General features: G+C 45.5%; 11 protein-coding genes across 13 annotated transcripts; 7 read left to right on the top strand and 4 right to left on the bottom strand.

Annotated features, from left to right (window-relative positions):
• Nucleotides 1-197: 197 nt before the first annotated feature.
• Nucleotides 198-1,134, bottom strand: LOC6734163 (transmembrane protein 18). The gene is made up of 4 exons (XM_002081156.4): nucleotides 940-1,134; nucleotides 758-875; nucleotides 535-683; nucleotides 198-478 (listed from the first exon to the last, which is right to left on the bottom strand). The coding sequence occupies exons 1-4, from the start codon at nucleotides 997-999 to the stop codon at nucleotides 350-352; spliced, it is 456 nt and encodes a 151-aa protein (XP_002081192.1). The 5' UTR covers nucleotides 1,000-1,134; the 3' UTR covers nucleotides 198-349.
• A 76-nt stretch (nucleotides 1,135-1,210) lies between these two features.
• On the top strand, nucleotides 1,211-5,739 carry LOC6734162 (ubiquitin carboxyl-terminal hydrolase 35). The gene is made up of 4 exons (XM_002081155.4): nucleotides 1,211-2,726; nucleotides 2,792-3,123; nucleotides 3,357-4,194; nucleotides 4,252-5,739. The coding sequence occupies exons 1-4, from the start codon at nucleotides 1,920-1,922 to the stop codon at nucleotides 4,828-4,830; spliced, it is 2,556 nt and encodes an 851-aa protein (XP_002081191.1). The 5' UTR covers nucleotides 1,211-1,919; the 3' UTR covers nucleotides 4,831-5,739.
• A 268-nt stretch (nucleotides 5,740-6,007) lies between these two features.
• Nucleotides 6,008-8,687, top strand: LOC6734161 (probable nucleoporin Nup54). The gene is made up of 5 exons (XM_002081154.4): nucleotides 6,008-6,249; nucleotides 6,671-7,177; nucleotides 7,241-7,607; nucleotides 7,664-8,225; nucleotides 8,292-8,687. Exons 1-5 carry the CDS (start codon nucleotides 6,195-6,197, stop codon nucleotides 8,631-8,633), a joined length of 1,833 nt encoding a protein of 610 aa, XP_002081190.1. The 5' UTR covers nucleotides 6,008-6,194; the 3' UTR covers nucleotides 8,634-8,687.
• On the bottom strand, nucleotides 6,246-6,731 carry LOC27208750. Of its 2 annotated transcripts, XM_016184306.3 has the most exons (3): nucleotides 6,639-6,731; nucleotides 6,442-6,568; nucleotides 6,246-6,380 (listed from the first exon to the last, which is right to left on the bottom strand). In XM_016184306.3, the coding sequence occupies exons 1-3, from the start codon at nucleotides 6,640-6,642 to the stop codon at nucleotides 6,272-6,274; spliced, it is 240 nt and encodes a 79-aa protein (XP_016027160.1). In that variant the 5' UTR covers nucleotides 6,643-6,731; the 3' UTR covers nucleotides 6,246-6,271. The 2 variants fall into 2 exon arrangements, with proteins under 2 accessions (XP_016027160.1, XP_016027161.1); XM_016184307.3 differs by having other exon boundaries at nucleotides 6,442-6,671.
• Nucleotides 7,998-11,687, bottom strand: LOC6734159 (deoxyribose-phosphate aldolase). The gene is made up of 3 exons (XM_002081152.4): nucleotides 11,376-11,687; nucleotides 10,737-11,320; nucleotides 7,998-10,674 (listed from the first exon to the last, which is right to left on the bottom strand). The coding sequence occupies exons 1-3, from the start codon at nucleotides 11,425-11,427 to the stop codon at nucleotides 10,267-10,269; spliced, it is 1,044 nt and encodes a 347-aa protein (XP_002081188.1). The 5' UTR covers nucleotides 11,428-11,687; the 3' UTR covers nucleotides 7,998-10,266.
• LOC6734160 lies at nucleotides 9,295-10,242 on the top strand. Of its 2 annotated transcripts, none has more exons than XM_039291631.2 (2): nucleotides 9,295-9,386; nucleotides 9,451-10,242. In XM_039291631.2, the coding sequence occupies exons 1-2, from the start codon at nucleotides 9,354-9,356 to the stop codon at nucleotides 10,153-10,155; spliced, it is 738 nt and encodes a 245-aa protein (XP_039147565.1). In that variant the 5' UTR covers nucleotides 9,295-9,353; the 3' UTR covers nucleotides 10,156-10,242. The 2 variants fall into 2 exon arrangements, with proteins under 2 accessions (XP_039147565.1, XP_002081189.1); XM_002081153.4 differs by having other exon boundaries at nucleotides 9,298-9,389.
• Nucleotides 11,688-11,707: 20 nt separating the features above from the next.
• On the bottom strand, nucleotides 11,708-13,601 carry LOC6734158 (putative ATPase N2B). Its single transcript, XM_002081151.4, has 4 exons — nucleotides 13,043-13,601; nucleotides 12,383-12,985; nucleotides 12,075-12,326; nucleotides 11,708-12,016 (listed from the first exon to the last, which is right to left on the bottom strand). The coding sequence occupies exons 1-4, from the start codon at nucleotides 13,439-13,441 to the stop codon at nucleotides 11,894-11,896; spliced, it is 1,377 nt and encodes a 458-aa protein (XP_002081187.1). The 5' UTR covers nucleotides 13,442-13,601; the 3' UTR covers nucleotides 11,708-11,893.
• Nucleotides 13,602-14,601: 1,000 nt separating this feature from the next.
• Nucleotides 14,602-16,695, top strand: LOC6734157 (luciferin 4-monooxygenase). Its single transcript, XM_002081150.4, has 5 exons — nucleotides 14,602-14,804; nucleotides 14,869-15,076; nucleotides 15,133-15,319; nucleotides 15,380-15,496; nucleotides 15,559-16,695. The coding sequence occupies exons 1-5, from the start codon at nucleotides 14,664-14,666 to the stop codon at nucleotides 16,511-16,513; spliced, it is 1,608 nt and encodes a 535-aa protein (XP_002081186.1). The 5' UTR covers nucleotides 14,602-14,663; the 3' UTR covers nucleotides 16,514-16,695.
• Nucleotides 16,696-16,918: 223 nt separating this feature from the next.
• On the top strand, nucleotides 16,919-19,176 carry LOC6734156 (4-coumarate--CoA ligase 1). The gene is made up of 5 exons (XM_002081149.4): nucleotides 16,919-17,292; nucleotides 17,358-17,565; nucleotides 17,622-17,808; nucleotides 17,864-17,980; nucleotides 18,038-19,176. Exons 1-5 carry the CDS (start codon nucleotides 17,152-17,154, stop codon nucleotides 18,987-18,989), a joined length of 1,605 nt encoding a protein of 534 aa, XP_002081185.1. The 5' UTR covers nucleotides 16,919-17,151; the 3' UTR covers nucleotides 18,990-19,176.
• Nucleotides 19,177-20,841: 1,665 nt separating this feature from the next.
• On the top strand, nucleotides 20,842-22,839 carry LOC6734155 (4-coumarate--CoA ligase 1). Its single transcript, XM_002081148.4, has 5 exons — nucleotides 20,842-21,047; nucleotides 21,114-21,321; nucleotides 21,378-21,564; nucleotides 21,620-21,736; nucleotides 21,794-22,839. Exons 1-5 carry the CDS (start codon nucleotides 20,907-20,909, stop codon nucleotides 22,746-22,748), a joined length of 1,608 nt encoding a protein of 535 aa, XP_002081184.1. The 5' UTR covers nucleotides 20,842-20,906; the 3' UTR covers nucleotides 22,749-22,839.
• A 711-nt stretch (nucleotides 22,840-23,550) lies between these two features.
• On the top strand, nucleotides 23,551-23,852 carry LOC120284384. Its single transcript, XM_039291797.2, has one exon. The coding sequence runs from the start codon at nucleotides 23,668-23,670 to the stop codon at nucleotides 23,812-23,814; it is 147 nt and encodes a 48-aa protein (XP_039147731.1). The 5' UTR covers nucleotides 23,551-23,667; the 3' UTR covers nucleotides 23,815-23,852.
• Nucleotides 23,853-24,060: the final 208 nt, after the last annotated feature.

Raw genomic sequence — 24,060 nt, 5'->3', positions numbered from 1 at the left:
TAATTTCGTCAAATATTGCAAACTAGTTGATATTACGTGATATATAGAAAACTTTAGGTGATAGTAAAATCTGCTTCAACCAAGGTGGCAACGGTAACTGGTGTGATTCTTTGCTTAATATGAAGTTCATGTGCGGGGTGTGTCTTCGCTAAGTAAAACAAGATGTAAAAATAGCCTAAATTTACAAATTCTATAAGTTTGATTATACTAATTAAATTTATTTTCAAGCCGAGAGCTGTTGAGCTAGCTGAAAACTAGATCTAGATGGCAGCAAAATCCATTTAAAGCATAAAACATAATTTCACAGCTCTGCTTGTGTTTTAAACTGCATATAGTAAAGGCCTAAGTTCTACTCCGCCTTTTCATGTGCTATGGACTCCGAATCCGTCTTAGTCTGGCGTTCCTTGCGAGCTCGCTCCTTGAGCTGCGCTGTTTTTAGAGTCACCATCAGCTGCGTGGAGTTGTAGAGCCAAGTGCCCTGCAAATAAGCAAAGATAAATACACACTTCACGCAGTGAAAACACTATTACTTACGATCAAAAGCATACAGTTAAGCAAAATAGGTATTGAGAAAACTGTCGAGATAAACAGGCCGTTGCTATCGAAGTATTGTTGTCTGGAGAAGGAACTCCAATTGTGAGCAGCGAACTCATTGATGCTCTCCGTGAAGTAGACCGCCAGCACTGAGGAAGATAAAGCACATGCCAGAATCGTAACCATTTATCGCTAAATAAAGAAAGCCACTAAGTCCACGTACACAGTATTAGGAAGAGGAAAACCTGGAAGTTGGAGTTGTTCCTGCTGAGCAGGGCAGTGGTGGTGGTTAGGATATGCGCCAAAATAAGGCCAATAAGCCAGGGATCCTTCCAATCGATCTGCAAAAATAGTGACAGTTTGCCGGATTCTTGATTCTTGATTCCATGTGGGCAAGTATCTCACGCTCAGCAGAAATGTCCAATAGCCATTGACCTCGTTGACCTCAATTTGCCCTGGGTGCATCGCGCCTATATTTGTGAATATAAATGTGATGCCTTTAAATGGTTTATTTTACGAAATATTCGAAAGCCGAGTCAAAACAAACATAAATAGCCATTCACAGCGAACAGCTGTCTTTCTAATGGCAACGCTATTTTGGGAGGCTTATGGACGTTCAGGCCTCCTCAATTTGAATGGATCTGGTAGCGCGGTTTGTAAGACATAAATTACTTTTTTAAGGGCTACATATAACAACTTAAATCAAAATAGTAATTTATTTTATTAAGCATTACTCAGCATACAAATACAATTAAGAATTTTTGTGCCACCTCATTCTCACACACTCCGACTTGTCATGCAGTGTCGCCCTGGCCGTCATTCAGTCTGAACGTGTCGATAACGCTTTCACTGACTCAGTAGACAACATTAACAAATCCGAAATATCACAAAGAATTCGTTTTAAAGCAGTCAAAATTGTAGTTTTTAGGGCGAATCAAATCTATTCGGGCTATTTTCTCGAACGGGCGACGTGTAAGCAAGCAATCGAAGCTAAAGCCGAGCAGGTAATCCGAAAAAAGAGGAGCCTTAGATGTGGCACGGGCCACCGACCCAACCGTGCACCACATTCGTCTAGGACTCTGTTCTGAAGCCCTGGTGGCGGGGCGCAGCTTCTGGCCAGGATCGGGCAGGGATCGAGGCGCACTCGAGACCCGTTGAAAGGTCGCAGTCAAATCGTAAAGACGACACGTAACGGAGCCCGGTTCAAGGACACGCGGCTCAGACTCCTCGCTCAGAGTCGCAGGCAACGAAAAAGCCGCTGTGTTCGGGCGCTAGGCAAGCCCACGCCTCCGCCCATCGGCAACTGGAAGTTCCAGTCAATTCTGTGGTCCACAAGCCTTTGTGCCACCCACGTCCACGCCCACGCCAAGCGAGTGAAACGCGAGATGGCCGTTAAGCAGAATAACAGCGAGGCGGGTGACGCCTCGGATAATGCCGGAGGAGCTGGCAACGGCATTCCGCCCAACGCCAAACCCATGTCCGCGAACGGACTGGCGAACGCCGAAGAGAACGTAGTGCCAAAGGGCATGGACACGGGATCGCCATCTGGCGAGAGCCTGAACTCCAACCGATCGGGCAAGCGGGACATTAAGGCCCTGCTGGCATACCTCCAAAGCATCGATATGCCGGAGCAAGGCCACAATGTGATGGCCATCTGCGAGAGGGTTATCGTGGACTTGGCCCGTCTGCAAATTCCACGAGGCGCATCCTGTCCACGCCTAAAGGAAGACGTCTGCCAGGTCGGCGCCTTTCTGGCCACGCGCAACGAGAAGTTCCACCAAATGTTCTACCTGCGTGTCGTCTACGAGCTGATCACCAAGTCGCCGTTCGAACCACCACCCTCGTGTGCCGTGGCCATTGTGTTCCAGCTGTTCGACTCCACGCAGATCCTGGAGGCTGTACACTCGCTACTGGAACAGAATGTGCAGGACTCGAGCATTAAGAAGACGGTGAACCTGCTCTGTGATTGGATCACGTACTGCACCTTTTGCAGCACTCTCAATCTCTGGGTGCTGGCGCTTCTCAAGGGGCTAAGGGATCAGGGCAAAATGGCGCTGCTCGACGAGATTGCAATGGACAACATCGAGAAGCTGTTCCACGTGATGATCTTTCCGGCGCTGAGGCAAAAGGCCGCACCGGTTGTGTTTCACATGCTGTCAACGATTAATCAGACCCCCGAGGTTTTTCACAAGGTAAACGCTACACTTAAAGATTAGCTTCCACATCTTTATTGACAATTGCTTGGTTACCCTTTTAGATCTTGCCAAGGATCCCACGAGTCCTGCAGTATGTGAAGAATCAGTCGGCCACCATGGACGAGATTGGCCTGGAAACCAAGAAATGTCTGCAGCAGCTGGTCGACCTAACCAGCGCCCTAATGCTACGTTTCTACGATCAGGATGAGCTCTATGTTGCAACCAAGAAGGCCCTGCAGACATATGAGCCCTCTCCCAATTGCATGGCTCTGGCGAAGGCAATGCATGAGAATGCCCAGCCGTGGGGTCGGCGGAATGCAAGGGTTGGACTCGTTAACCTGGGGAACACCTGCTACATGAATAGCGTACTACAGGCGCTAGCCATGACCAGCGAGTAAGTAAAGATCAAATGGAGAAACCTCACCCCAAAGTTGAAGCGCAAAATAATATCTTTGCCTCATATTTATGATAAAAGATGGGGTCTATATTTGCGGCGCCTCTTGTTTATAAATTGGTTTTACGTCTCAAATTCCGCTAACGAAAATAATCAGCATACCCGCTTATTAGCTTTTTATATGTTTACAACTGCACAATAACAAACTACATATACTCCTTTTCCATTTGCAGTTTTAGCAGGCAAATCCTGCTTATCGAAGGCAATTCAGTGCTGCTCATGAAAGTGCAGCAGCAGATCGCCCTGATGCACCACTCGCTGCGCTACGAACTGACGCCTTCGAAAGTGCTGAACGCCACCCGGCCGCCAAGTTTCACGCCCGGCCTACAACAGGACAGCTCTGAGTTCCTAGGACATCTGCTCGACTTGCTGCACGAGCACGAGATCGGCAACTCCTTAGTCACTGGTCACAGTGGTGGTCCTTCAAAGACCGGCAAGGAAATGGACGATGTGCCCGCACTGCTGAGCGAGGATATATTGTCGAGCGGGGTAATTCCGTACAACAGCAAGGATCACGAGCTCAGCAGTGGAAGCAACAGTGACAATTGTAATCACAAGCCCACACCGACACTACCCGCGACTCCCACCAAAGCCACCAACGGCTTACAGCAGCAGGACCAGCAGGTCGATCAGGCGAGGCCACCATCTACCATTGACAAGACGTTCGCTGGCAAGCTTTCCACCACCTACCGATGTTTGAGCTGCGGCTGGGAGAGCCGTAACGAGGACAGCTTCCGCGAACTCCAGCTGTCATTTCCCGACGATCAGGAAGACTGTGGAGCCACCAACTACTCTGTGCAGGATCTGATCGAGTACTACTGCTCGCCCGAGAAGCTGGACGGTGAGAATCAATATTTCTGTCCACAATGCAAGAGGCTGTGCGATGCGGAGCGCCACATCGGGGTCACCCAGGCACCGAAGAACCTTATTCTCACGCTTAAGCAGTTCAAGTACGATCAGAAGTACCACTTCCGCACCAAGCTCATGCATAAGGTGTTCCACGATGAGAGCGTAAGTATCGCAGTGAATTTCTCCGCTACAAGTTTAGCTAACCATTTCGCACGCTAGGTCACAGTAAAAATGTCGGCAAAGGACTCGCTGCAGGAGATGTCAACTGTGCACTATGATCTGTATGCGGGTGTTGTGCACGCCGGGTACAGCATGGATTCCGGCCATTACTTTACGTTCGCGGCGGATCAAGCCAAGAATTGGTACAAGTTCAACGATAACGTGGTTACCCACTCCAAACCGGAGGAGATGCACAATCTCACTTCGCCCAACACGCCCTACATCCTGTTCTACAAGATGTGCGGCCACTCCAATGAGTCTAATTCGGCTACGGCCAGCTGCAGTTCGAGTATGGTATCGCGCTCAAATGACCAGGTGGTCTCTGTGCCGCTGGCGCCGCCTTTGAAGCTGGAGGAGCTGCCGCGTCGACTTCGCGACTACGTAAGAAAGGACAACCATGTTTACAACGAAGAGTTGAAGATGCAACGCTTTAAGCGTGGCAACAGCGGTCATGGCAATGCGTTTGTCAGCCGCCACAACTTCGATGGCGATGGTGACGAAGACGACAAGGGGCCGCCGCCGCCCGGAGGATGTGGAGGAAATGGACTGGGCATGAACATCAACCGATTCGTATTCTGAGGAAGCGGCGGCGAGGATAGCGAGCACACCGGAGGCCACTAGAACATATACTTGTCTACTTTATGAAACACGCGCATACTAATCGAAATGTTACATACATATATATAGCACGTTCACAACCAATCGAGAGATATATGCGCCTACGTATTTCGAAGTGTATGAGAAACGCGTTATCCGACCGCTTGTTCGCTACCTCCTTGCGTTGTTGTCCATGTTTTCTGAATTGTTTCTTCCTTTCCTCCTTGATGATTCGGTCCGTTGCCCCAAAAATCATTATACTCATCCACTCATACGAACGCAAACTATTATTGTATTTCCATTTACAAAATTGTTATAATTTTTTTGTTTTTGTTAACACAAACCTAGTTTTAGAACGTGCATATATGCGAACACATACATATTAAATTATACAAATTTAAAAAAACATCTGAATTAGCCAGAAATAAGAGCGATATATCCGAAGACCACTAACTTCCAAAACACTAAATCAGAAATAATGTATGCACCCTAGTTTTTAACGCACAGCTCGAAATTAAATCAAATCTCGAGTTGCAATCGAACTAGCAGAAGCTACAAAACAAGATAATCGCGGCATTGACTTGTATAAACATAAACATAAACAGATCTTGTATAGATCGGGCTATAACCCTCGGATCGTATTATTAGTTTCACTGTTAATTTTGGCAAATTTCAAAAAATTTGCTAATGTGCGACACGAATTTGTAATTGATATATATAAATGTATCTCTTTGGATCTGGCGAGCAGAGGTTGCGATGAATTTTGAACGTTATTGCAATTAAATTGGAATAATTTCAAGGAAATTTGTATATGGTGTATGTCTATTGATAACCAAAATCTATACTATGCTATGCTATAAGTGTATCAATAAAGAAAAGAACAAGCCCAAAGAGCGTTTAATTATAAGAGTATGATGAAAACAACAAAATTCAAGAATGTTTCTAAATCAAAAAGAAAAGTAGTAACAAGAAACGAGGATATTATATTCAGTTCAAACATTAAAGAACATTAAATCACCAGATAGGATCATTGAAGTGGCGCAAAACAATAAGCCGCCAAATTTCAAATTATAGCGTACTAACAATCCGAAATCGGGTCTAAGACTATCGATAATTTAGACCGCGCGGCAGTGTTACCAAATTATTATGGGCAATTCATGTCTTGTTGTTAGCAAGGGGGAGTGCTCATTCACAATCTGGTAACACTGCTAGAAAGCGCCAAAATTTTACGTTTATTAGGATTAAGACTAATTTTATTACAATAAATTAGAATTGTACAAATTCCGGCCCCTAAGAAAGGCAACCCAAACTGTGCGGCAAAGTAACGTCCTTCAGAATACCGCATCATGTCGTTCTTCGGAGCCAACACGTCGCTGGGAGCAACAAGCACGCCGGCCAAAAGTGAGTTTCCGTAAACAAGGCCTCATGCCCTTTTCTCCAAGTATTTGTGGGGTCCATTTCCACTTGGCGGAGGCTTCAGCAGTTTCTTAGCGTCCTGCAGGCTGTGGATGCGGATGTCCTTGGGATCTATGCTGGATGTGGGGCGTGCTACGTAGTGTCAGCGTTCTCTTGTGGCCAGACAAAGATGCTCACCCCTTCTTGTGGACCACATAGGCTACGTATCCCACGAAACCCAGCAGGAGGATCAGCAATATGAAAACCAGAGCCATTTTCCACGACCAGCAGGCGACCACAGCTTGAGGCAAACTAAGGGCAGCTTCTGTAGAATTTTGGAACCCGAAATCGCAGATAAGAATCCAAGGCAGAAGCATAGTTTTCAAAACACTGACCCATTTTTGGTCTTCTTATCTCTTTTGTTCAGCAACCGGTGGCCTCTTCGGATCGCCGTTTGGAGGCACAGCTGCAAGCAACCAGCCAGCACCCGCTTTCGGAGCACAGGCCACATCGACTCCGGCTTTTGGCGCCCAACCTGCAACTTCTGCCTTCGGAGCAGGTTCCGCCTTTGGAGCAACCGCTGCAGCCCCTGCTTTTGGAGCCGCCACAGGAACTTCTGCCTTTGGCGGCTCCGCCTTTGGCAGTGCTCCGGCATTTGGTGCGGCGACAACCACAACAGCGGGCACGGGTCTGGGAGGAGGCGGTTTTGGCGGATTTGGAGCAGCTCCGGCAACAAGTCAGGCCGGTCTGTTCGGCGCTCCAGCGACTAGTGCAGCACCACCAGCTTTTAGCGGATTCGGCCAACAGGCAGCTGCGAGTACAGCGACAGCAAGTGGATTTTCCGGCTTTGGCACAACCACAACGTCGGCACCTGCTTTTGGCGGCTTTGGCACAAACCAGTCCACTGGCTTTGGGGGCGGAGCCTTCGGATCTAGTAAGTTATTTGCGATTTGTTATTTGTTTTTCTGTGGTATTCCTAACCTGGTTTATGTTTCAGCGTTTGGTAAACCAGCGAATACAACAGTTACGCCGGGATTTGGTGGATTCGGCGGCACCAGCTTCATGCTTGGACAGCCGCAACAGCAGCCAGCGCCCATATCGGCTGACGAGGCGTTTGCCCAATCCATTCTGAATGTATCCATTTTCGGTGATGAACGGGACAAAATAGTGGCCAAATGGAACTACTTGCAGGCTACGTGGGGCATTGGGAAGATGTTTTACTCCCAGAGTGCGGCGCCGGTAGACATTACGCCGGAGAACGTGATGTGCCGGTTCAAGGCCATAGGTTACAGTCGTATGCCGGGCAAGGATAACAAGTTGGGACTGGTGGCTCTTAACTTCTGCCGAGAACTCTCAGCTGTCAAGTAAGTCTTAGTGCTTGTCTACATCATGGCATTGGTATTAATTCATTTTATTTAAGGCCACACCAGCAACAAGTGATTCAAACGCTTCACAGTTTATTCGGGAGCAAGCCCAACATGCTTGTTCACATAGATTCCATTAAGGAGCTGGAGAACAAAAAGTGCCAAATGGTTATTTACGTCGAGGAAAAACTGCAGCATCCTCCCAACGAAAGCAAGCGTATATTGGCCACCGATCTATCAAGCTACCTAAATCAGGCGTCGCTGAAACCGCAACTCAATAATCTTGGTGTTGTGGAGGCTTTGGCTCTGGTATTACCCGACGAAGATCAATTAAGGGAGTACCTTGAAAATCCACCCCGTGGCGTGGATCCGCGCATGTGGCGTCAGGCCAATTCCGACAATCCAGATCCTACTATATATATACCAGTGCCCATGGTGGGCTTCAGCGACTTGAAGTGGCGCGTTAAGTGTCAGGAGCAAGAAACGGACACGCATGCATTGTACATAAAGAAGGTGGAGGGTGAGCTGACAGAACTCAAGAAGCGCCACGCCACGGCCACAGCGAAGATACTTGAACATAAACGGAAACTGGCCGAGCTCGGTCATCGCATACTAAGGGTAGGGACAAGTAGTTAAATACCCAACTTTATTTTACATTTAGAAATCCACATTTTTCACCCACAGATAATAGTGAAACAAGAGTGCACCCGTAAGGTGGGCACTTCCCTGACGCCCGAGGAGGAGGCCATGCGCACCAAGCTACAGAACATGCTGGCTGTCGTGTCCGCACCCACACAATTCAAGGGCCGACTCAGCGAGCTGCTCTCCCAGATGCGCATGCAGCGCAATCAATTCGCCGCCAACGGTGGGGCCGAGTATGCCCTCGACAAGGAATCGGAGGACGAGATGAAGACCTTCCTGAGCATGCAGCAGCGCGCCATGGAGGTGCTGAGCGATACCGTCAACAAGGACCTGAGGGCGCTGGATGTTATAATTAAAGGACTGCCCGAGCTGCGACAATCGTGATAGGAATAGAATTGAGCTGATACGTTGAATAAAACCCACATATGTGTAACACAACCCGGTGATTTTCGATGATCGTGTCAACGAACAAGTTGTGGCCGTTACACTTTTGCCATTATGGCGTCGTTTAGCATTTCCTGCAGCTTTGAACTTGCACTTATACGGGCAATGAGTCGAAACAATCGAAACGAGTTCACACATTCGTCGCCAATGCTGCGGAAATAATTGTGTGGGTCAATGCACTTGCACCGCACAGCTCTTGGACCGCCCGACTTTTCCTCGGCCACTGCCTGAAATTGTCCAATTTCGACGGCTAGGCAGGAGGCAATCGCTCGGACTCATTATGAGTGGCAAACGGTTCGTCTCTGGCAGTTCCAGTTTGTTCAACTCCCAGCATCGGTATCACCATCGTTGTTACATTAACATTATTATGCGCTCTGGCGTGTGCATACATGTGCAGTCTAGTTAGTTGGCTCGTTACATATTTATTTCTTGTGTGGGAAACTAGTTTTCTCCCATCCAGCCAGCCAGCCAGGGTCCGTGCAGGTTTTTTGTTGGCCATTGATGGCGGAGACTTCCGAGCTTCCGTTTCGAGCACGTAGCGCCAGTATAAATGAATTGGCCAGCTCCAAGGAGGCCTCACATCGTTTCAGATCTAAGAAAGTGAAGGTGGTTCAATTGGAGCACTGCCTATGAGGAGCTGAAAGTGAAACATTCAAAGCTATGGGAATTAAATTGGACATGAATGGTTTACTGGTTGTGAGTTGTTGGGCTTGACCGCTCAGTGCGAAAATCGGACTAAGTTTTCAAATCCTTGCAGTTGGTTTTGTGCGCCTTTTGCTGTAGCGTGGTGGCCAAACCGCCGACAGCTCGGCGGGCACAGCTGCACGACGATGTCCAGCTCATACATCCCCACATCATCACCATAGAGCGTTTAGAGAATCTGCTGCGGCGTGCTGGGGAAATCTTTGGCCCGGCTCTAGAGGAAGATGCCATGGCGGAGGCCAGTAGTCAGGTGCAGGAGCAAGTGCAGCCCCAGCAGCGGTTGCTGCCGCCAACGGAGCAGCCGTATAACTTCTATTTACCTCTATACGACTTTGTGGAGCCCAAGCTGGATGCCAAGAGCCGAATGCTGGAGAAGATTGCTCCTCCGCCGCAAAAGACGGAGCACAACTACTACGCGGAAAAGCCAAAAAAGAAGCCAAAGAAGTTTAACGCTGCCAACAAGCACATCAACCTCAATCTCAAGTGGCTGAACACCTATGAGAGGGCCATGGGCGGAGCAACTGCGCCCAAAGCCATGTATTTAGAGCAGGACGAGCGCAACCGAATAAACTTCGACGACTCTTTCTTTGCGGTGGACATGCAGGTAAAGATTCCGGACAATCAGCCCCACAAGGAGTCGGCTGCGCCCACAGAGCTCTTGCAGCATGGTGAAGAGCAGGCCGAGGAAGATCTGATGGCGGCTCCTGCGCAGTTAGCCTTTAACTTCAAGTCTCCAGTCCAGGATAAACGTCGAACATAGATTGGTTTTTTTTTTTCACTATAGGTTTTAGTCAGTTGTATAAAAAAGCTACAATAAATGCACTTAGAGTGAGTAAAGTCCAGAATAAAGATTCGACCAGTTGGCCTCCTCCTACTTCTTGCGCAGCTCCTTGCAGAAGGTCTCGGCAGCAGCAGCCTCGCGAGAGACGGGCACATTTTTCTGAGCCTCCTCCTCCTCCAGTTTCTTGACACCCTGACGCACAACGCGTTCAATGTCGTCCAGCAATCCGGAGGCTCCGAAACGGAACCTCTCGGGACGCAACCAGCGGATGCCAAGAGTTTCGTTGACCAACGTCATCCAGGCGATCGCATCTCGCACAGTCTTTACTCCTCCGGCTGGCTTAAGGCCCACAATCTGGCACGTGCGTCGTTTGAATTCCTGAATGGCAAATATCATGACCAGGCCAACGGGCAATGTGGCGTTGACCGTCTCCTTTCCCGTGGAGGTCTTGATGAAATCCGCTCCGGCCATCATGCAAACCATGGCTGCTTTGTAGACCTGAAGAAAAGAATGGATTTGAATGGTATTTAAGTATAGTGATTGGGCGACGTTGATTTTACATTATCCATGGTGCCCAGCTCCCCGATGGCCAGAATTGTTTTTAGGTGAGCCCTTTGTCCACAGGCACTGCGCATAAGGACCACCTCGTTGTACATGGCCTCCCAGTCGCCAACAAGGGCCAACTGGCGATTGATCACAATGTCGATCTCTGTGGCTCCAGCCAGAATGGCATGGCTGATCTCCTGCAAGCGGGTTTGCAGGCCGTACTGACCCGTGGGAAAGCCCGTGGCCACAGCTGCAATAGCCACCTTATCCAGTTTGTCGTACTGTTGGATAGCTAAATAGGCATCCTTTACCCTGGCGGGATAAACGCAAACGGCGGCAGTGTGCATCTCTGGGATGAGAGCCCGGTCGAAGAACTTGTCGAAGAACTGCGGCTCGAAGGGATAGCAGGCGCGTAGGCACAGTCTCCGCACATTGGCAGCCGTATCATCGCCCGCCAAAGTGGTCAGATCTGTCAGCATCAGAGCCCTCAGCGCCCAGGCGATTTCGTTGGCTCCGGTGACATGGCATCGCTGGGACACCGTCAAGGCGATCTCCTCGACCTGCCGCAGCGAGATGTTCACCTTAAGCAGGGAGGGGTCTGTGATATGTATATGTATATATATTTAAGATCGTTGTATCGTGCGATTTCTTACCATAGGGCAGGGTTTTGTTTACTTCCAGTTCCTTTACATCCATGCTGCTCATTGCTGTCAAACCGTAAATTTAGCTGACGAAATTCCACTTGAAGATAAAATCGTTCGATCGCCGATCCTGACCTCTAATCTTCTCCTCAACCTCAACCGAAAAACATGGGAGAAATCTTATCAATTTGCTTGTTGGACAGCTGATGAGGGCGTTGCCAGACCGCTTGCATTTACTGATAATTTCTGATCTGGATTCCGTTTAAAAGATCACCGATATTAGCAATAAACAATTTTGTTATGTAAAACTCAACAGCTTACTGTTGTTTAATAAAGCCAATCGCTTAGGTAACTTTGTCTATTTTTTATTGGCTTAATACTTGCGAAATACACCTATTTTTAATATTGCATTTTCGATATGAAATTTGTAAGTACAAGATATTGTGAATTTTAAAATACCGCCTTCAGCGAGGTAGAAAACATGTAATTTTAAAAGCGCTAATTGAACTACTGCTTTGTGACAAGGGGTTTCATCGATGTTTGGCCCACTGCTCCCAGTACTCCCGCTTCTGCATTTCATAGAGTCGAGATAGTGTGCGATCAAAGGCGAAAAGCTCCTCCTCGCCGGTGAAAAAACTGGCTTTGGATTCTTTCTGTAAGCAAAAACGTGTTGATTTTAATGGTAAACAAATGACAAATTTAGTAACTTACTATATTTAGATCGTCCATTAGGGTCCGTTCTGAATCGGACAGCGTTTTGGAGCCTCCAGTAAAGCTGAACAAGTTTTCCAGCGCAACGTCGGCCGATATCACCACACGCACTCGGTTATTGTAAAGGGTATCTATGAGCGTGATAAATCGTCGCATCTGTGCCTTCAAATCAAGGGTCAGTTGGGGCACATCTCGGATGAGGACGGTGTGAAAGAACTGCGATATCTGTAAGAAATCACTGCCAGCCAAAGGCTAATGCGGGATATGTTGTGAGTATGGGTCAGATATTATATTAATAGTTTGCTTACGCGATCACAGAGTTCCGAGAAGGTGCTGTCCAGTACCTGTCCACACGTGCGATTGAAGGTCAGATCTCTTCCGAAATGAGTCAGGGTCCGCGGCCGGATAATATCGTTTTCTTCGGCGCACAGGATCTTGAACATGCGATTCATACTGCCGTCTGCATCCGTTTGGCCTTTGATAAAGTAGTTGGTGTCACCAGATTGAGCTATACGTCGGTAGTCAATAGAATCCAACTGGGACACCTTACAGCGACGCTGAAGCAACGCAATGAAGGGCAGAAAGTTCGTGCGCTGCAGTCCGTTCTTGTACAGATCCTCTGGATGCCGATTGCTGGTGGCCACAACCACAATGCCATGGCGGAAAAGATGCGTAAACAATCGCTTTAGCACCATGGCGTCGGCTATGTCCGTCACCTGAAATTCATCGAAGCAAATCAACCAGGACTCGCTGGCGATCAGGTCAGCAACCGGTTTTGTGGGATCAAATGGTGCTGGCTTCTCAGAATTAAAGGCACGGTCAACAGGTCCTTGTCTCTGCTTGGCCTCGTGGATGCGGGTGTGCACGGTGTTCATGAACGAAGTGAAATGGACGCGCTGCTTGCGATGAATCTGAAAGTCACAAGTCATGTGAATATGGACCTCGAGAAATATTCATTTAGCACTTACTTGGGTACAGCAGTCGAAGAACAGGTCCATGAGAGTGGTCTTGCCCACACCCACGCTGCCGTACAGGTACAGACCCTGGGGGGCGTGACTGCCAGCGTTAGGATCATCCTGATCGTCATCTTCGGGGGAAGATTTCCTACCGAAGATTGAACTGAAAAATCCTCCGCCGCCACCGCCCGCCCTGTAGCTGGGTTTATACCCCTGGATCTTGTGGTACAGCGCATCTAGCTCCTTCATCGTCTGCAGCTGCCTGTTGTCGGTCATCAGTTGGCCAGAACTAACACGCTTCTCGTATTCCTTCAGCGGACTGAGACCGCTCATGTGGCAGGCGGGTGCCCACAGGAGCAGCGGCTTTTGCCGCGCGCAGCGGACCACGAACCCCAGGTGGTAGGTGAACATAGCAGAGTGCCACAATTAGCGCTTAACTAGGAGCAAAATCCGCGTCATCTAGACATTACATAAAACTAGAGACCTCACTTCCGCGAATTTTGACCGCGAATTTTGGTTGTTGGCCGTGAAATTTTCCCTAACCAGGGCTGGCAGCAACAACAGCTGATCTGACAGCTGTCCGCACCGTTGCCAGAAGGTTACAAGAGCTGCCAGATTATTTGGAGCAACCGCATTTTAAAATTTGAAATTGCTAAAATTTGCTAACAAAATGTGGACAGTAAGAAATTAATAATATAGAGCTAAAAATGGTTTTTATGAAAGATAATAATATATTAGTATAAAATAGCCTACAATAAAACTTGATTTCACAGAACAAAAATATTGTTTAAAGCTTTGAACACATTTAAAATAATTTTCTAATTAGAATCAAAGTTAAACAAAATCATAATAAACATGATTTCCTACCGATTTACTAATTAACCCTGAACGACAATAACAAGCCTTGGGCTACGTAAACCTCTAATCAGGAATGCTAGGTAACAAAAGGATTTACAGCTCGTAAATCTTGTTATGGTACGTTTTAAATCTGATGAGTAATGGAAACTGGCGATAATCGAATTACTGTGGCACTTCCTGCACTTTTGTTTAGATTGCGTGATTTGTGTCACAGATACCAGTCAGGTGCTTTATATTGGCAGATTTTTCCTATTACGACATCTACATATATATGTTTTTCAGTGGTAACTTGGGATTCTCATTTGCTTCGATTTAGCAGTGAACGAGAAAGATTAGATAGGTGCATTTTTTTAATGCTACTTGCATATTTACTCCACTTTAAGTATTCCCTAATTCCCTATAAATGCAGTTAAGTGGATTAAGTATGTGGTATTAGCGGGAATTTCTGTTTAAAAGGTGGTTTTAGTCTACTGTTAAACTATCAAAACAATGCATTGGATTAATGTATTTATATTGAAGATATGGGGTTCCTCAAGACTTTGGAGCAGGGTATAAAATAGTCATGCCCCGGGGCAAATCTATTGGTGCACTATCTTCACCAGGCACAGATAAGATGGTACAGGTGTTAGCCACTTGCATTGGATCCACTCAAGGTGTCTATCGAGACTGGATTCCCGGAGTTCTGGCTCCTTATAAATAGAACTGCACTCTCCTGCGATAACCACAGTCCACTGCATTTTCTAACGGCGAGCAAGTTCTTCGAGGAAACCACAACATGGCCATGATACCAACCACCTACAACGAAAAGGATAATATCTGGAGCGGAGCCAAGCGCAACTCCATCTACAACTATGACACCTCCGTGGGCAAGATCATCTTCAACAACATGAAGAACTGGCCCAAAAATGTGTGCCAGGTGAGCCTGCCCGGAATGGATTCTCTTTATTCAGTGCATATATCAGCATAAACTTTCGTTCCAGATATGTGATGTAGATGGAGTGACTGTCACCTTCGAGCAGGGTCTCACCTGGTCCATCCGGATTGCGCAGTACCTCAAGAAGAGGGGTCTTAACCACAAGGATGTCATTGGCATTGCAGCCAAAAACTCAACATATGTGATGCCCCTTGGAGTGGCCTGTTTGATGAATGGCACTCCATTCCATTCGGTTAATCCGGTGCTAGATGATGGTAAGTACTGTCAAGGGGAACACTTAGTTAAAATGTAATTAATTAATTTGGTATAGCAACCTTGACGCATGTGTTCTCGATCACAAAGCCCACACTGATATTTTGTGATGGACACGAGTACGATAAAGTTCATAAGGCTACGGTAGGATGGCATCCGGAAATCCTTACCCTTACGGATCATGTGGAAGGAGTTCAGGGCATCGAGACCTTGCTGGATCCCACCACTACAGAAAAGATGTATCAGTAAGTATGAGAAAGAATAAAAACTTTATGAACTTGACAACGTACCGTGTTTCCTCGTAGACCGGAAGTGTTAAAGGAAGGAGGTGATCAAACCGTAGCCATCCTGTGCTCCTCTGGAACCACTGGTTTGCCCAAGGCCGTCTGCATTTCCAACAGCATTCTGATCCAGGACAGCATGTAAGTCTAACTTCATAATGCACCCATTATACCACTAAGGGTTTACATATATATCTTATCAGGTTGGTCACCAGTCAGTCGGTTATCTATATAGGAAGCTGTCTGGACTGGATCACGGGCTTGTGGGCCTTTGTGTTCAGCACCGTCTTCGGTTGCACCCGCATTATCAGCAATAAAGCCTTTGCTCCTGAATACTTTGTAGGACTGGTGAAGAAGTACAAGATCAACTATGCTGTGCTGCCGCCGCGACATCTGTCGGCTCTGATCACCTGTCCGGATGCGAAACCGGATGCTCTGGCTCCCATCACGCACCTCAACTACGGCGGAGGATCGATATCGTTGGCCACCCTTCAGCGGTCCCAGGAACTCTGCAAGACAGCCATGTTCAATTCGGGATACGGGATGACAGAGGTGGGCGCCATCACGATCAATATCGGAATCAGCAACGTCTCGTCGGCGGGCAGGCCTGTGCCGGGCATTAAGATACGCATCGTGGATGAGGATGGCAAGAGCTTGGGCTACAACCAGGTGGGAGAGATCTATGTGCACACGGGTCAGGCATGGAACGGTTACTACGGCAATCCCGTGGAGACGCGGCGCATGCAGGACTTCGAGGGTTGGTTCCATACCGGCGATCTGGGCTACTTCGACGAGCAGAACTTCCTGTACATAGTGGATCGCAAGAAGGAGATCCTCAAGTACAATGGCCTCCACTACTGGCCCACGGAAATCGAGACCGTTATCGCGGAGCTCTCCCAGGTGCAGGATGTCTGCGTGGTGGGAATCTACGACGAGCGGGAGGGTGACGCCGCCGGCGCACTGGTCGTCAAGAGCAAGGGCGCCACCATTTCGGCCAAGGAGATCGTGGAGCACGTGGCCAAGCGATTGCCCGCCACCCAGAAGCAGCTCAGAGCCGGTGTCCAGTTCACCGACAAACTGCCCGCCAATGTCAATGGCAAGACCATGCGAAAGACGGCACGCGACGTGTTTGTCGCCCAGCGCGTATCTGGAAAGTGAGGTACATGTTATCCGCTCGATCAAGTATAGTTTTAATCAGAAGTGCCGAGAGGTACTTGAGACCCTTACTATAAGAGGAAAAACAGCTCAAGCACCCTGGCTGCGAAGGGGTTCTCGACAAGGAGGTGTGACCTTTGGATCCCAATAAATTGTATAGTACCTGCAAATGGTTATAATCCCCATTTTATATTTGTTTTGTTTCGGAGACCGTAAGATTGGGGTTTCTGGAACCTTGTTTCCTTGTGATGTGTTAGGCGTGATAAGCGTAGTCACGAGAATTCTTTTTTATTTCACAAACATAATCAAATATAGTTTATAATTGATTAGATCTAATTACAATATGATTCATGCACGTGTCACCAGCAAACGTTCATCTAATGAATGTATTGTGTTTTATCTTATCTATTGATATTTCTAGGAAACCAACGCGCTTATGCCCCAATAAAACATTTTATTCATTTAAATTTAACATCATCTTATCACTTTAAATTACCGAACCACCTGAGATAACATGAGATATGGAGCCTGGGCAGATGGTGCTGGTCTTATGTTACTTGTAGTTCTTAATAAATACAATCTATGCTTGCTCAGACGGCCAGAAGTACTTTTGATTTCAGCTGGAAAGGAACGCTCCAACAATGCAAGGATTGCCAACAATTTACGATCCGACGGAGCGGATCTGGAGTGGAGCCAAGCGGGTTAACACCTACACCGATGAGACATCCGTTGGTAGTATAATATTCAAAGTGATGAAGAACTGGCCCAGAAACGTTTGTCAGGTGAATCCAATGGAATAAATCCGAGAAGTAATTGCCCTCGATAACACTGGCAATCTCCTCAACAGATAAACGATGTGGATGGTGTGGAAATGACCTTTGAGCAGGGGATTACTTGGGCCATTCGAATCGCCCAGATCCTCAAGAAAAAGGGACTGAAGTATCCGGATATAATTGGCATCGCGGCCAGAAACTCTACATACGTCACTCCTGTGGCAGTGGCATGTCTTTTAAATGGAACACCATTCCATGCGGTCAATCCCGTGTCGGACGAAGGTTGGTGATTAAAGGGCATTCGATTTACATAACCATATTAATCTTCTTGACTTTAGCCACCTTGACACACATTTTCTCGATAACCAAACCAACTCTGATATTCTGCGATGGTCAGGACTACGAGAAACTCCTTACTGCGACTGAAGGATGGAAGCCAGAACTTATCACGGTCACAGACTCCGTTGAAGGAGTGCCCCATATCGACAGCCTTCTGGAGCCAACTACCACAGAAATGTTTTACCAGTGAGTTTTCAGTGTGATATCTCCACAAATGGGTATCTAATTAGTCATATCCTAGGCCAGAACCTCTAAAGGAAGGAGGTGAACAGACTGCGGCAATCCTCTGCTCTTCGGGAACGACTGGCTTACCCAAGGCTGTTTGCATTTCCAACAGAACTCTTTTTATGGATAACTTGTGAGCATTTTTGATACATTATTTTATGAGGTTCTTTATTGCTTGTTACTCTTACAGTATGATGAACAGCGAAATGGTTGTGTATTCTGCCAGTGGTCTGGATTGGTACAGTGGTCTAAGGTTTTTCCTCATCAGCACTGTGGTTGGCTGCACCCGGATTATAACTAACAAACCATTTTCACCGGACTACTTCGTCAAGCTTGTTGAGAAGTACAGGATTAACGCAGTTATTTTGCCTCCACGCCATATGTCTACCCTGATCGCATTTCCTGGAGCGACTATCGAAGCTTTGGCTTCCATACGTAGTGTGGTCTATGGAGGCGGATTTACATCGATGACCACATTGAAGAAAATGCAAGAGCTCTGTCCAAATGCATTCTTGTCTTCAGGATACGGAATGACTGAGGTGGGTATAGTGTCCTTTAATATTGGACTCGGAAATGTCAACACTGCAGGCAAGCCGATACCGGGCATAAGGATTCGGATCGTGGACGATGATGGCAAGAGCCTGGGTTACAACGAGCAGGGCGAGATCTATGTGCGCACAGGCCTTCCGTGGAAAGGATACTTTGGTAACCTTGTGGAGACTCAACGAACGCAGGACTCCGAAGGGTGGTTTCATACTGGCGATCTGGGCTACTTTGATGACCAGAACAAGCTCTATGTGGTGGACCGCAAGAAGGAGATCCTCAAGTACCAGGGAAACCACTACTGGCCCTCTGAAATCGAGGGCGTCATCTCAGAGTTGCCCGACGTGGAGGAAGTGTGCGTCATCAGCATCTACGATGAGCAGCAGGGCGATGCTGCTGGTGCACTGGTGGTGAAGCGTAATGGTTCCTCAATTACCGGCAAGGAGATTGCGGATCATGTGGCCAAGAGGCTTTCCTCCATTCATAAGCAACTCCATGCTGGCGTCCAGTTTACGGATAAACTACCAGCCAATCCCAATGGAAAGACACTTCGTCGGTTGGCGCGACAGGAATTCGATGCGAGAAAGGGGTCTGGATAATAAACAATTAAATGAAATTTGCTAAATAATATATAAAACTGGGCGTTTTGTGGAGGTTATACTGGGCGTGGCAATCCAGCAGTATGCTTAGTATTTATCTTCTAGATCTTATAGTTGACTTTTATAAGGACTTTTATAAGGACAAACAGATAAATGACGTCATCCAAGTCAAGAATATGCATAAATACTTTATATAGCCAGAAACGTTTTATTGTACTCGTTATTTTGATATTATATATACTTTATTAAATAATCTTGACTTAAAACTGTTTTCATTGTTAATATTAATCTCCTATCTCATATACTTCACGAGATATTGGCCTTCATACGTACAGACAGACAGACAATGATCCTATTCATGAATATATATATATATATATTTTATTAGGCTAGAATCTAGCATACCCTTTAACAACTCTTTTAGTCTCGGTACTTTAATTGTAGACTGGCTTCTTTAAAGTAGGATTATCAGATACAATCCAATCCTATATAATACAATATAAAGCTTTACTCTAAAGTTTAGTTCACGCAGAAACTGCCTTACGAATGTCATGGCACTTTCGTTTCTTATCAAAAACGCGCCAACAATTATTGTTATGTAAAAACAATATAATAATTATAATTTTTTATGAAAGAAATTATTAATCATAAAATCTATAAAGATTAGAAATGCTTATCCGTAGGTCGTAATCAGTATTTTACGTTCATACGGACGGACTGACAGACGAACGGAATAAATATATACCTTATAGGGTCTGAAACGCTTCGTTTTACCATTTCCATTGCGTATACGCCCCATGGGACGAGCTGCTGTGAGGCAATTAGATGACAGCCTTTGAGTGCTATCAGCAACCACAGTAGACACTCTTTCCAATGACTTACCATATTTAAATTCTGCCTCTTTTCAAGTTTACAGTTAGTTTTAATAGGTTTATTGATTCATACTCGTTTTCAGCAGCCACAATAACTATCTTTTGTTTGATTTTTGGTTTTTGATATTTTTTCTTTGACGAGACTTCGATGTCAATGTAATATTCACATCTACAGCTCTTCACATCTTGACTTTTCTGTCGCTCAACCACTTCACTTCCCCAATTCTTTTCACTCCCCACCAACAACGCTCTTCGGCTTTCTTATAGATATTGTATATTGTAGAGGAAGTATGTCTTTTGCTGGCGATTTGCAATATGCTCTCGACGGCTTCTAAACAGCAACTAAATGGTTATAATTTTCATTTTTTGATAGCCGTGATAAGCGTAGTCACGAGACTTACTTTTGTTGCACAAATATAGTCAAATAAAGTTAAAAGTCGATTAGATTGAACTAAAATATGATTTATACACGTGACATTATCATACGTTCATTTAATGAATGGATTGTGTTCTTATCTTATCTCGTGTTATTCCGTGGGGGCCAATCTTTATAAGAAATCCAGTTAACTTGGAATATATTGAACCTTGTTTAGATAATGTGTAGTTTTCTTATTAATTATTTTATAAAGATTGATAAGATAGAAAAAATGCTGAATAAGAGTTAACATTATATTTGCTTGTGTTAATAATAATATAATTTGACAGCTAATTAATAATTTGTGACTTCATTATTTTCTTATATATTCGTATTCAAAAGATTTACTATACTTTTTGCTAACAGAATAGGTAATAATAAAATGTTTGTTTAATGATGTAATTTTAAGCACCATCTTATCATCCACTAACAGTTTGATATGTATTTCCCCCTCGGTCATTACCCCTTGGAACGACTTCAGATAAGGTGAGATTAGGCACCTGGGGCAGTTGATGCAGGTCATCTATTACTGGCAGTTTTTTGAAGTTCTTTTCCGCTATAAATACAGTCTTTTCTACCTCCGACTGGCAGAAGTATTTTTGATTTCGGCTGGAAAGGAACGACCCTACAATGCAAGGATTGCCAACAACTTACGATCCGACGGAGCGGATCTGGAGTGGAGCCAAGCGGGTTAACACCTACACCGATGAGACATCCGTTGGTAGTATAATATTCAAAGTGATGAAGAACTGGCCCAGAAACGTTTGTCAGGTGAGTTCAATGGAATAAATTCGAAGAAGTAATTGCCCTCGATAACACTGGCAATCTCCTCAACAGATAAACGATGTGGATGGTGTGGAAATGACATTTGAGCAGGGGATTACTTGGGCCATTCGAATCGCCCAGATACTCAAGAAAAAGGGACTGAAATATCCAGATATAATTGGCATTGCGGCCAGAAACTCTACATACGTAACTCCTGTGGCAGTGGCATGTCTTTTAAATGGAACACCATTCCATGCGGTCAATCCCGTGTCGGACGAAGGTTGGTGATCAAAGGGCATTCGATTTACATAACCATATTAATCTTCTTGACTTTAGCCACCTTGACACACATTTTCTCGATAACCAAACCAACTGTGATATTCTGCGATGGTCAGGACTACGAGAAACTTCTTGCTGCGACTGAAGGATGGAAGCCAGAACTTATCACGGTCACAGACTCCGTTGAAGGAGTCCCCCATATCGACAGCCTTCTGGAGCCAACTACCACAGAAATGTTTTACCAGTGAGTTTTAAATGTAATATTTCCACAAATGGGTAACTAATTAGTCCTATCCTAGGCCAGAACCTCTAAAGGAAGGAGGTGAACAGACTGCGGCAATCCTCTGCTCTTCGGGAACGACTGGCTTACCCAAGGCTGTCTGCATTTCCAACAGAACTCTTTTTATGGAGAACCTGTGAGCATTTTTGATTCATTATTTTAGAAGGTCCTTTATTGCTTGTTACTCTTACAGTATGATGAACAGCGAAATGGTTGTGTATTCTGCCAGTGGTCTGGATTGGTACAGTGGCCTAAGCTTATTCTTTTTCAGCACTGTGGTTGGCTGCACCCGGATTATAACTACCAAACCATTTTCACCGGACTACTTCGTCGAGCTTGTTGAGAAGTACAGGATCAACACAGTTATTTTGCCTCCACGCCATATGTCTACCCTGATCGCATTTTCCGGGGCAACTAAAGAAGCCTTCGCCTCCATTCGTAGTGTGACCTATGGAGGCGGCTTTACGTCCATGACCACACTGAAGAGAATGCAAGAGCTCTGTCCAAATGCATTCCTGTGTTCAGGATACGGAATGACTGAGGTGGGAGCAGTATCCTTTAATATTGGACTCGGAAATGTCAACACTGCAGGCAAGCCGATACCGGGCATAAGGATTCGGATCGTGGACGATGATGGCAAGAGCCTGGGTTACAACGAGCAGGGCGAGATCTATGTGCACACAGGCCTTCCGTGGAAAGGATACTTTGGTAACCCCGTGGACACTCAACGAACGCAGGACTCCGAAGGGTGGTTTCATACTGGCGATCTGGGCTACTTTGATAACCAGAACAAGCTCTATGTGGTGGACCGCAAGAAGGAGATCCTCAAGTACCAGGGAAACCACTACTGGCCCTCTGAGATCGAGGGCGTCATCTCAGAGTTGCCCGACGTGGAGGAAGTGTGCGTCATCAGCATCTACGATGAGCAGCAGGGTGATGCTGCTGGTGCACTGGTGGTGAAGCGTAATGGTTCCTCAATTACCGGCAAGGAGATTGCGGATCATGTGGCCAAGAGGCTACCCTCCATTCAAAAGCAGCTCCATGCTGGCGTCCAGTTTACGGACAAACTACCAGCCAATCCCAATGGAAAGACACTTCGTCGGTTGGCGCGACAGGAATTCGATGCGAAAAAGGGGTCTGTGAAATAAGATTTCAGTAACCCTCCTAGTAAAATTAAAAATTAACTGATAGTGCCAAATGAGAATTTTGCTGTACAAAATTGATATAAATTAAAAACAAGAGAGAATGCTGTAGTCGACTTCCCTGACTATCAGATACCCTTTACTTAACTGGAATATATATATGGGGGACTAACATTAAAATCTGAACAATCTTGATAATCTTAAGCTGTTAAATATTTTCCTTCCTGTCTGGTTCTGGCAGCTTTTTTGTGCAAAGGCTTTCATACTTAATAATAATTTTATTTATATAATATACTTATTGCTTTTGCTAATATCAATGCAAGTAAATTTGTATTATGTATGCATAGAAGGATTTTGACAATAAAAAACAAATTTGCTTCCAATTAAAACTAGGCACATGTTCGTCCACGTTTGAATTATTAATAAAATCATTAATTCCTCTGAGAACGAGTGTGATTTTGAAGGTATACTAACTCGATATGTTAAATTTAATATTTAGCTACACTTTTTCTGGCATATTAAGAGCGATTGGGGGCAAAATAATAATATAAAAAATATTAAGAAATTTTTCATATATTTGGGTAACAGGATTGGGCGATTTGCGGGCGTGGCAACAAACACGTGCCGTGTCTAAGTCTATGTATTCAACTTTAACCATTTCAAGTGATTTACACAATAATGGGGTGTTGAAAAACTGAATAGTACTTAAAAAAATAATTAAATAATATTTAATAGTTTTTGCGACGAGAGGAATATATTTGTGTTTAGTAGATGTGTTAAGATGACTGTTTTAAATTAAAAGCGCCTTTCGAAACTGCTATAAATTGTAAAATTTGAGACTCAGTGAACTAGTGCTTAGTGCGATATAACACAGTGAACGTGTTTACTTGAGCTTCCTTTCAACACCATCAAATCCAACTTTAAAATGCTGATCAGCCGATTTTCCTGTTTGAAGCTCATGCTTTTGATGGTTGGAGTGGGCATGGCATCCTCGTATGAAATTATCAGACAATGTCCTGTACATTTCGTCTTCAAAGATAACTATTGCCAGTATCAGCCCGTGCAGGGTTAAGAATTGATAACAACAAATAAATAATCTCTGAACATTAACCAAACTGGGCTGTTTTAAAGCAGTTCGTGTGGGGGAGATAACATTCGAAAACTTACTTACTAAGGTTTTCGACTGGAAATACACAAAATCAACTTTGCGTTGGCTGAGGCTGCTGTTTTTGTTTGTTTAAGCTTCTGGTACGTTTAAAAATTAATCTGGAATATATAAATATTTATATGGGATTTATACTTATAAAAGCCTTCTGTG

This window comes from Drosophila simulans, chromosome 2R (genome assembly GCF_016746395.2).
Source record: "Drosophila simulans strain w501 chromosome 2R, Prin_Dsim_3.1, whole genome shotgun sequence".
Classification (NCBI taxonomy): domain Eukaryota; kingdom Metazoa; phylum Arthropoda; class Insecta; order Diptera; family Drosophilidae; genus Drosophila; species Drosophila simulans.
Note: the sequence above shows the minus strand (reverse complement) of the source record. Positions and strands in the feature narration are given on the sequence as shown.

Excerpts from the sequence above, each read along its gene's own strand:
- LOC6734163 (XM_002081156.4), bottom strand. The coding sequence starts at position 999 with ATGCACCCAGGGCAAATTGAGGTCAACGAGGTCAATGGCTATTGGACA. Across the intron at positions 684-757 it reads TTTCCTCTTCCTAATACTGT|TGCTGGCGGTCTACTTCACG; the intron begins GTACGTGGACTT and ends TATCTTCCTCAG. Across the intron at positions 479-534 it reads TTAACTGTATGCTTTTGATC|GGCACTTGGCTCTACAACTC; the intron begins GTAAGTAATAGT and ends GCTTATTTGCAG.
- LOC6734162 (XM_002081155.4), top strand. The coding sequence starts at position 1,920 with ATGGCCGTTAAGCAGAATAACAGCGAGGCGGGTGACGCCTCGGATAAT. Across the intron at positions 2,727-2,791 it reads CCCCCGAGGTTTTTCACAAG|ATCTTGCCAAGGATCCCACG; the intron begins GTAAACGCTACA and ends TTACCCTTTTAG. Across the intron at positions 4,195-4,251 it reads AGGTGTTCCACGATGAGAGC|GTCACAGTAAAAATGTCGGC; the intron begins GTAAGTATCGCA and ends TTCGCACGCTAG.
- LOC6734161 (XM_002081154.4), top strand. The coding sequence starts at position 6,195 with ATGTCGTTCTTCGGAGCCAACACGTCGCTGGGAGCAACAAGCACGCCG. Across the intron at positions 7,178-7,240 it reads GGGCGGAGCCTTCGGATCTA|CGTTTGGTAAACCAGCGAAT; the intron begins GTAAGTTATTTG and ends TTTATGTTTCAG. Across the intron at positions 8,226-8,291 it reads TCGGTCATCGCATACTAAGG|ATAATAGTGAAACAAGAGTG; the intron begins GTAGGGACAAGT and ends TTTCACCCACAG.
- LOC27208750 (XM_016184307.3), bottom strand. The coding sequence starts at position 6,620 with ATGCTTCTGCCTTGGATTCTTATCTGCGATTTCGGGTTCCAAAATTCT. Across the intron at positions 6,381-6,441 it reads TATGTGGTCCACAAGAAGGG|CATAGATCCCAAGGACATCC; the intron begins GTGAGCATCTTT and ends CCCCACATCCAG.
- LOC6734160 (XM_002081153.4), top strand. The coding sequence starts at position 9,354 with ATGGGAATTAAATTGGACATGAATGGTTTACTGGTT. Across the intron at positions 9,390-9,450 it reads ACATGAATGGTTTACTGGTT|TTGGTTTTGTGCGCCTTTTG; the intron begins GTGAGTTGTTGG and ends AAATCCTTGCAG.
- LOC6734159 (XM_002081152.4), bottom strand. The coding sequence starts at position 11,427 with ATGAGCAGCATGGATGTAAAGGAACTGGAAGTAAACAAAACCCTGCCC. Across the intron at positions 11,321-11,375 it reads AAACAAAACCCTGCCCTATG|ACCCCTCCCTGCTTAAGGTG; the intron begins GTAAGAAATCGC and ends TACATATCACAG. Across the intron at positions 10,675-10,736 it reads AGCTGGGCACCATGGATAAT|GTCTACAAAGCAGCCATGGT; the intron begins GTAAAATCAACG and ends TCTTTTCTTCAG.
- LOC6734158 (XM_002081151.4), bottom strand. The coding sequence starts at position 13,441 with ATGTTCACCTACCACCTGGGGTTCGTGGTCCGCTGCGCGCGGCAAAAG. Across the intron at positions 12,986-13,042 it reads TCTTCGACTGCTGTACCCAA|ATTCATCGCAAGCAGCGCGT; the intron begins GTAAGTGCTAAA and ends TGTGACTTTCAG. Across the intron at positions 12,017-12,074 it reads TAATGGACGATCTAAATATA|AAAGAATCCAAAGCCAGTTT; the intron begins GTAAGTTACTAA and ends TTTTGCTTACAG.
- LOC6734157 (XM_002081150.4), top strand. The coding sequence starts at position 14,664 with ATGGCCATGATACCAACCACCTACAACGAAAAGGATAATATCTGGAGC. Across the intron at positions 15,077-15,132 it reads TAATCCGGTGCTAGATGATG|CAACCTTGACGCATGTGTTC; the intron begins GTAAGTACTGTC and ends AATTTGGTATAG. Across the intron at positions 15,497-15,558 it reads ATTCTGATCCAGGACAGCAT|GTTGGTCACCAGTCAGTCGG; the intron begins GTAAGTCTAACT and ends ATATCTTATCAG.
- LOC6734156 (XM_002081149.4), top strand. The coding sequence starts at position 17,152 with ATGCAAGGATTGCCAACAATTTACGATCCGACGGAGCGGATCTGGAGT. Across the intron at positions 17,293-17,357 it reads GGCCCAGAAACGTTTGTCAG|ATAAACGATGTGGATGGTGT; the intron begins GTGAATCCAATG and ends TCTCCTCAACAG. Across the intron at positions 17,981-18,037 it reads ACTCTTTTTATGGATAACTT|TATGATGAACAGCGAAATGG; the intron begins GTGAGCATTTTT and ends TTACTCTTACAG.
- LOC6734155 (XM_002081148.4), top strand. The coding sequence starts at position 20,907 with ATGCAAGGATTGCCAACAACTTACGATCCGACGGAGCGGATCTGGAGT. Across the intron at positions 21,565-21,619 it reads ACCACAGAAATGTTTTACCA|GCCAGAACCTCTAAAGGAAG; the intron begins GTGAGTTTTAAA and ends GTCCTATCCTAG. Across the intron at positions 21,737-21,793 it reads ACTCTTTTTATGGAGAACCT|TATGATGAACAGCGAAATGG; the intron begins GTGAGCATTTTT and ends TTACTCTTACAG.
- LOC120284384 (XM_039291797.2), top strand. The coding sequence starts at position 23,668 with ATGCTGATCAGCCGATTTTCCTGTTTGAAGCTCATGCTTTTGATGGTT.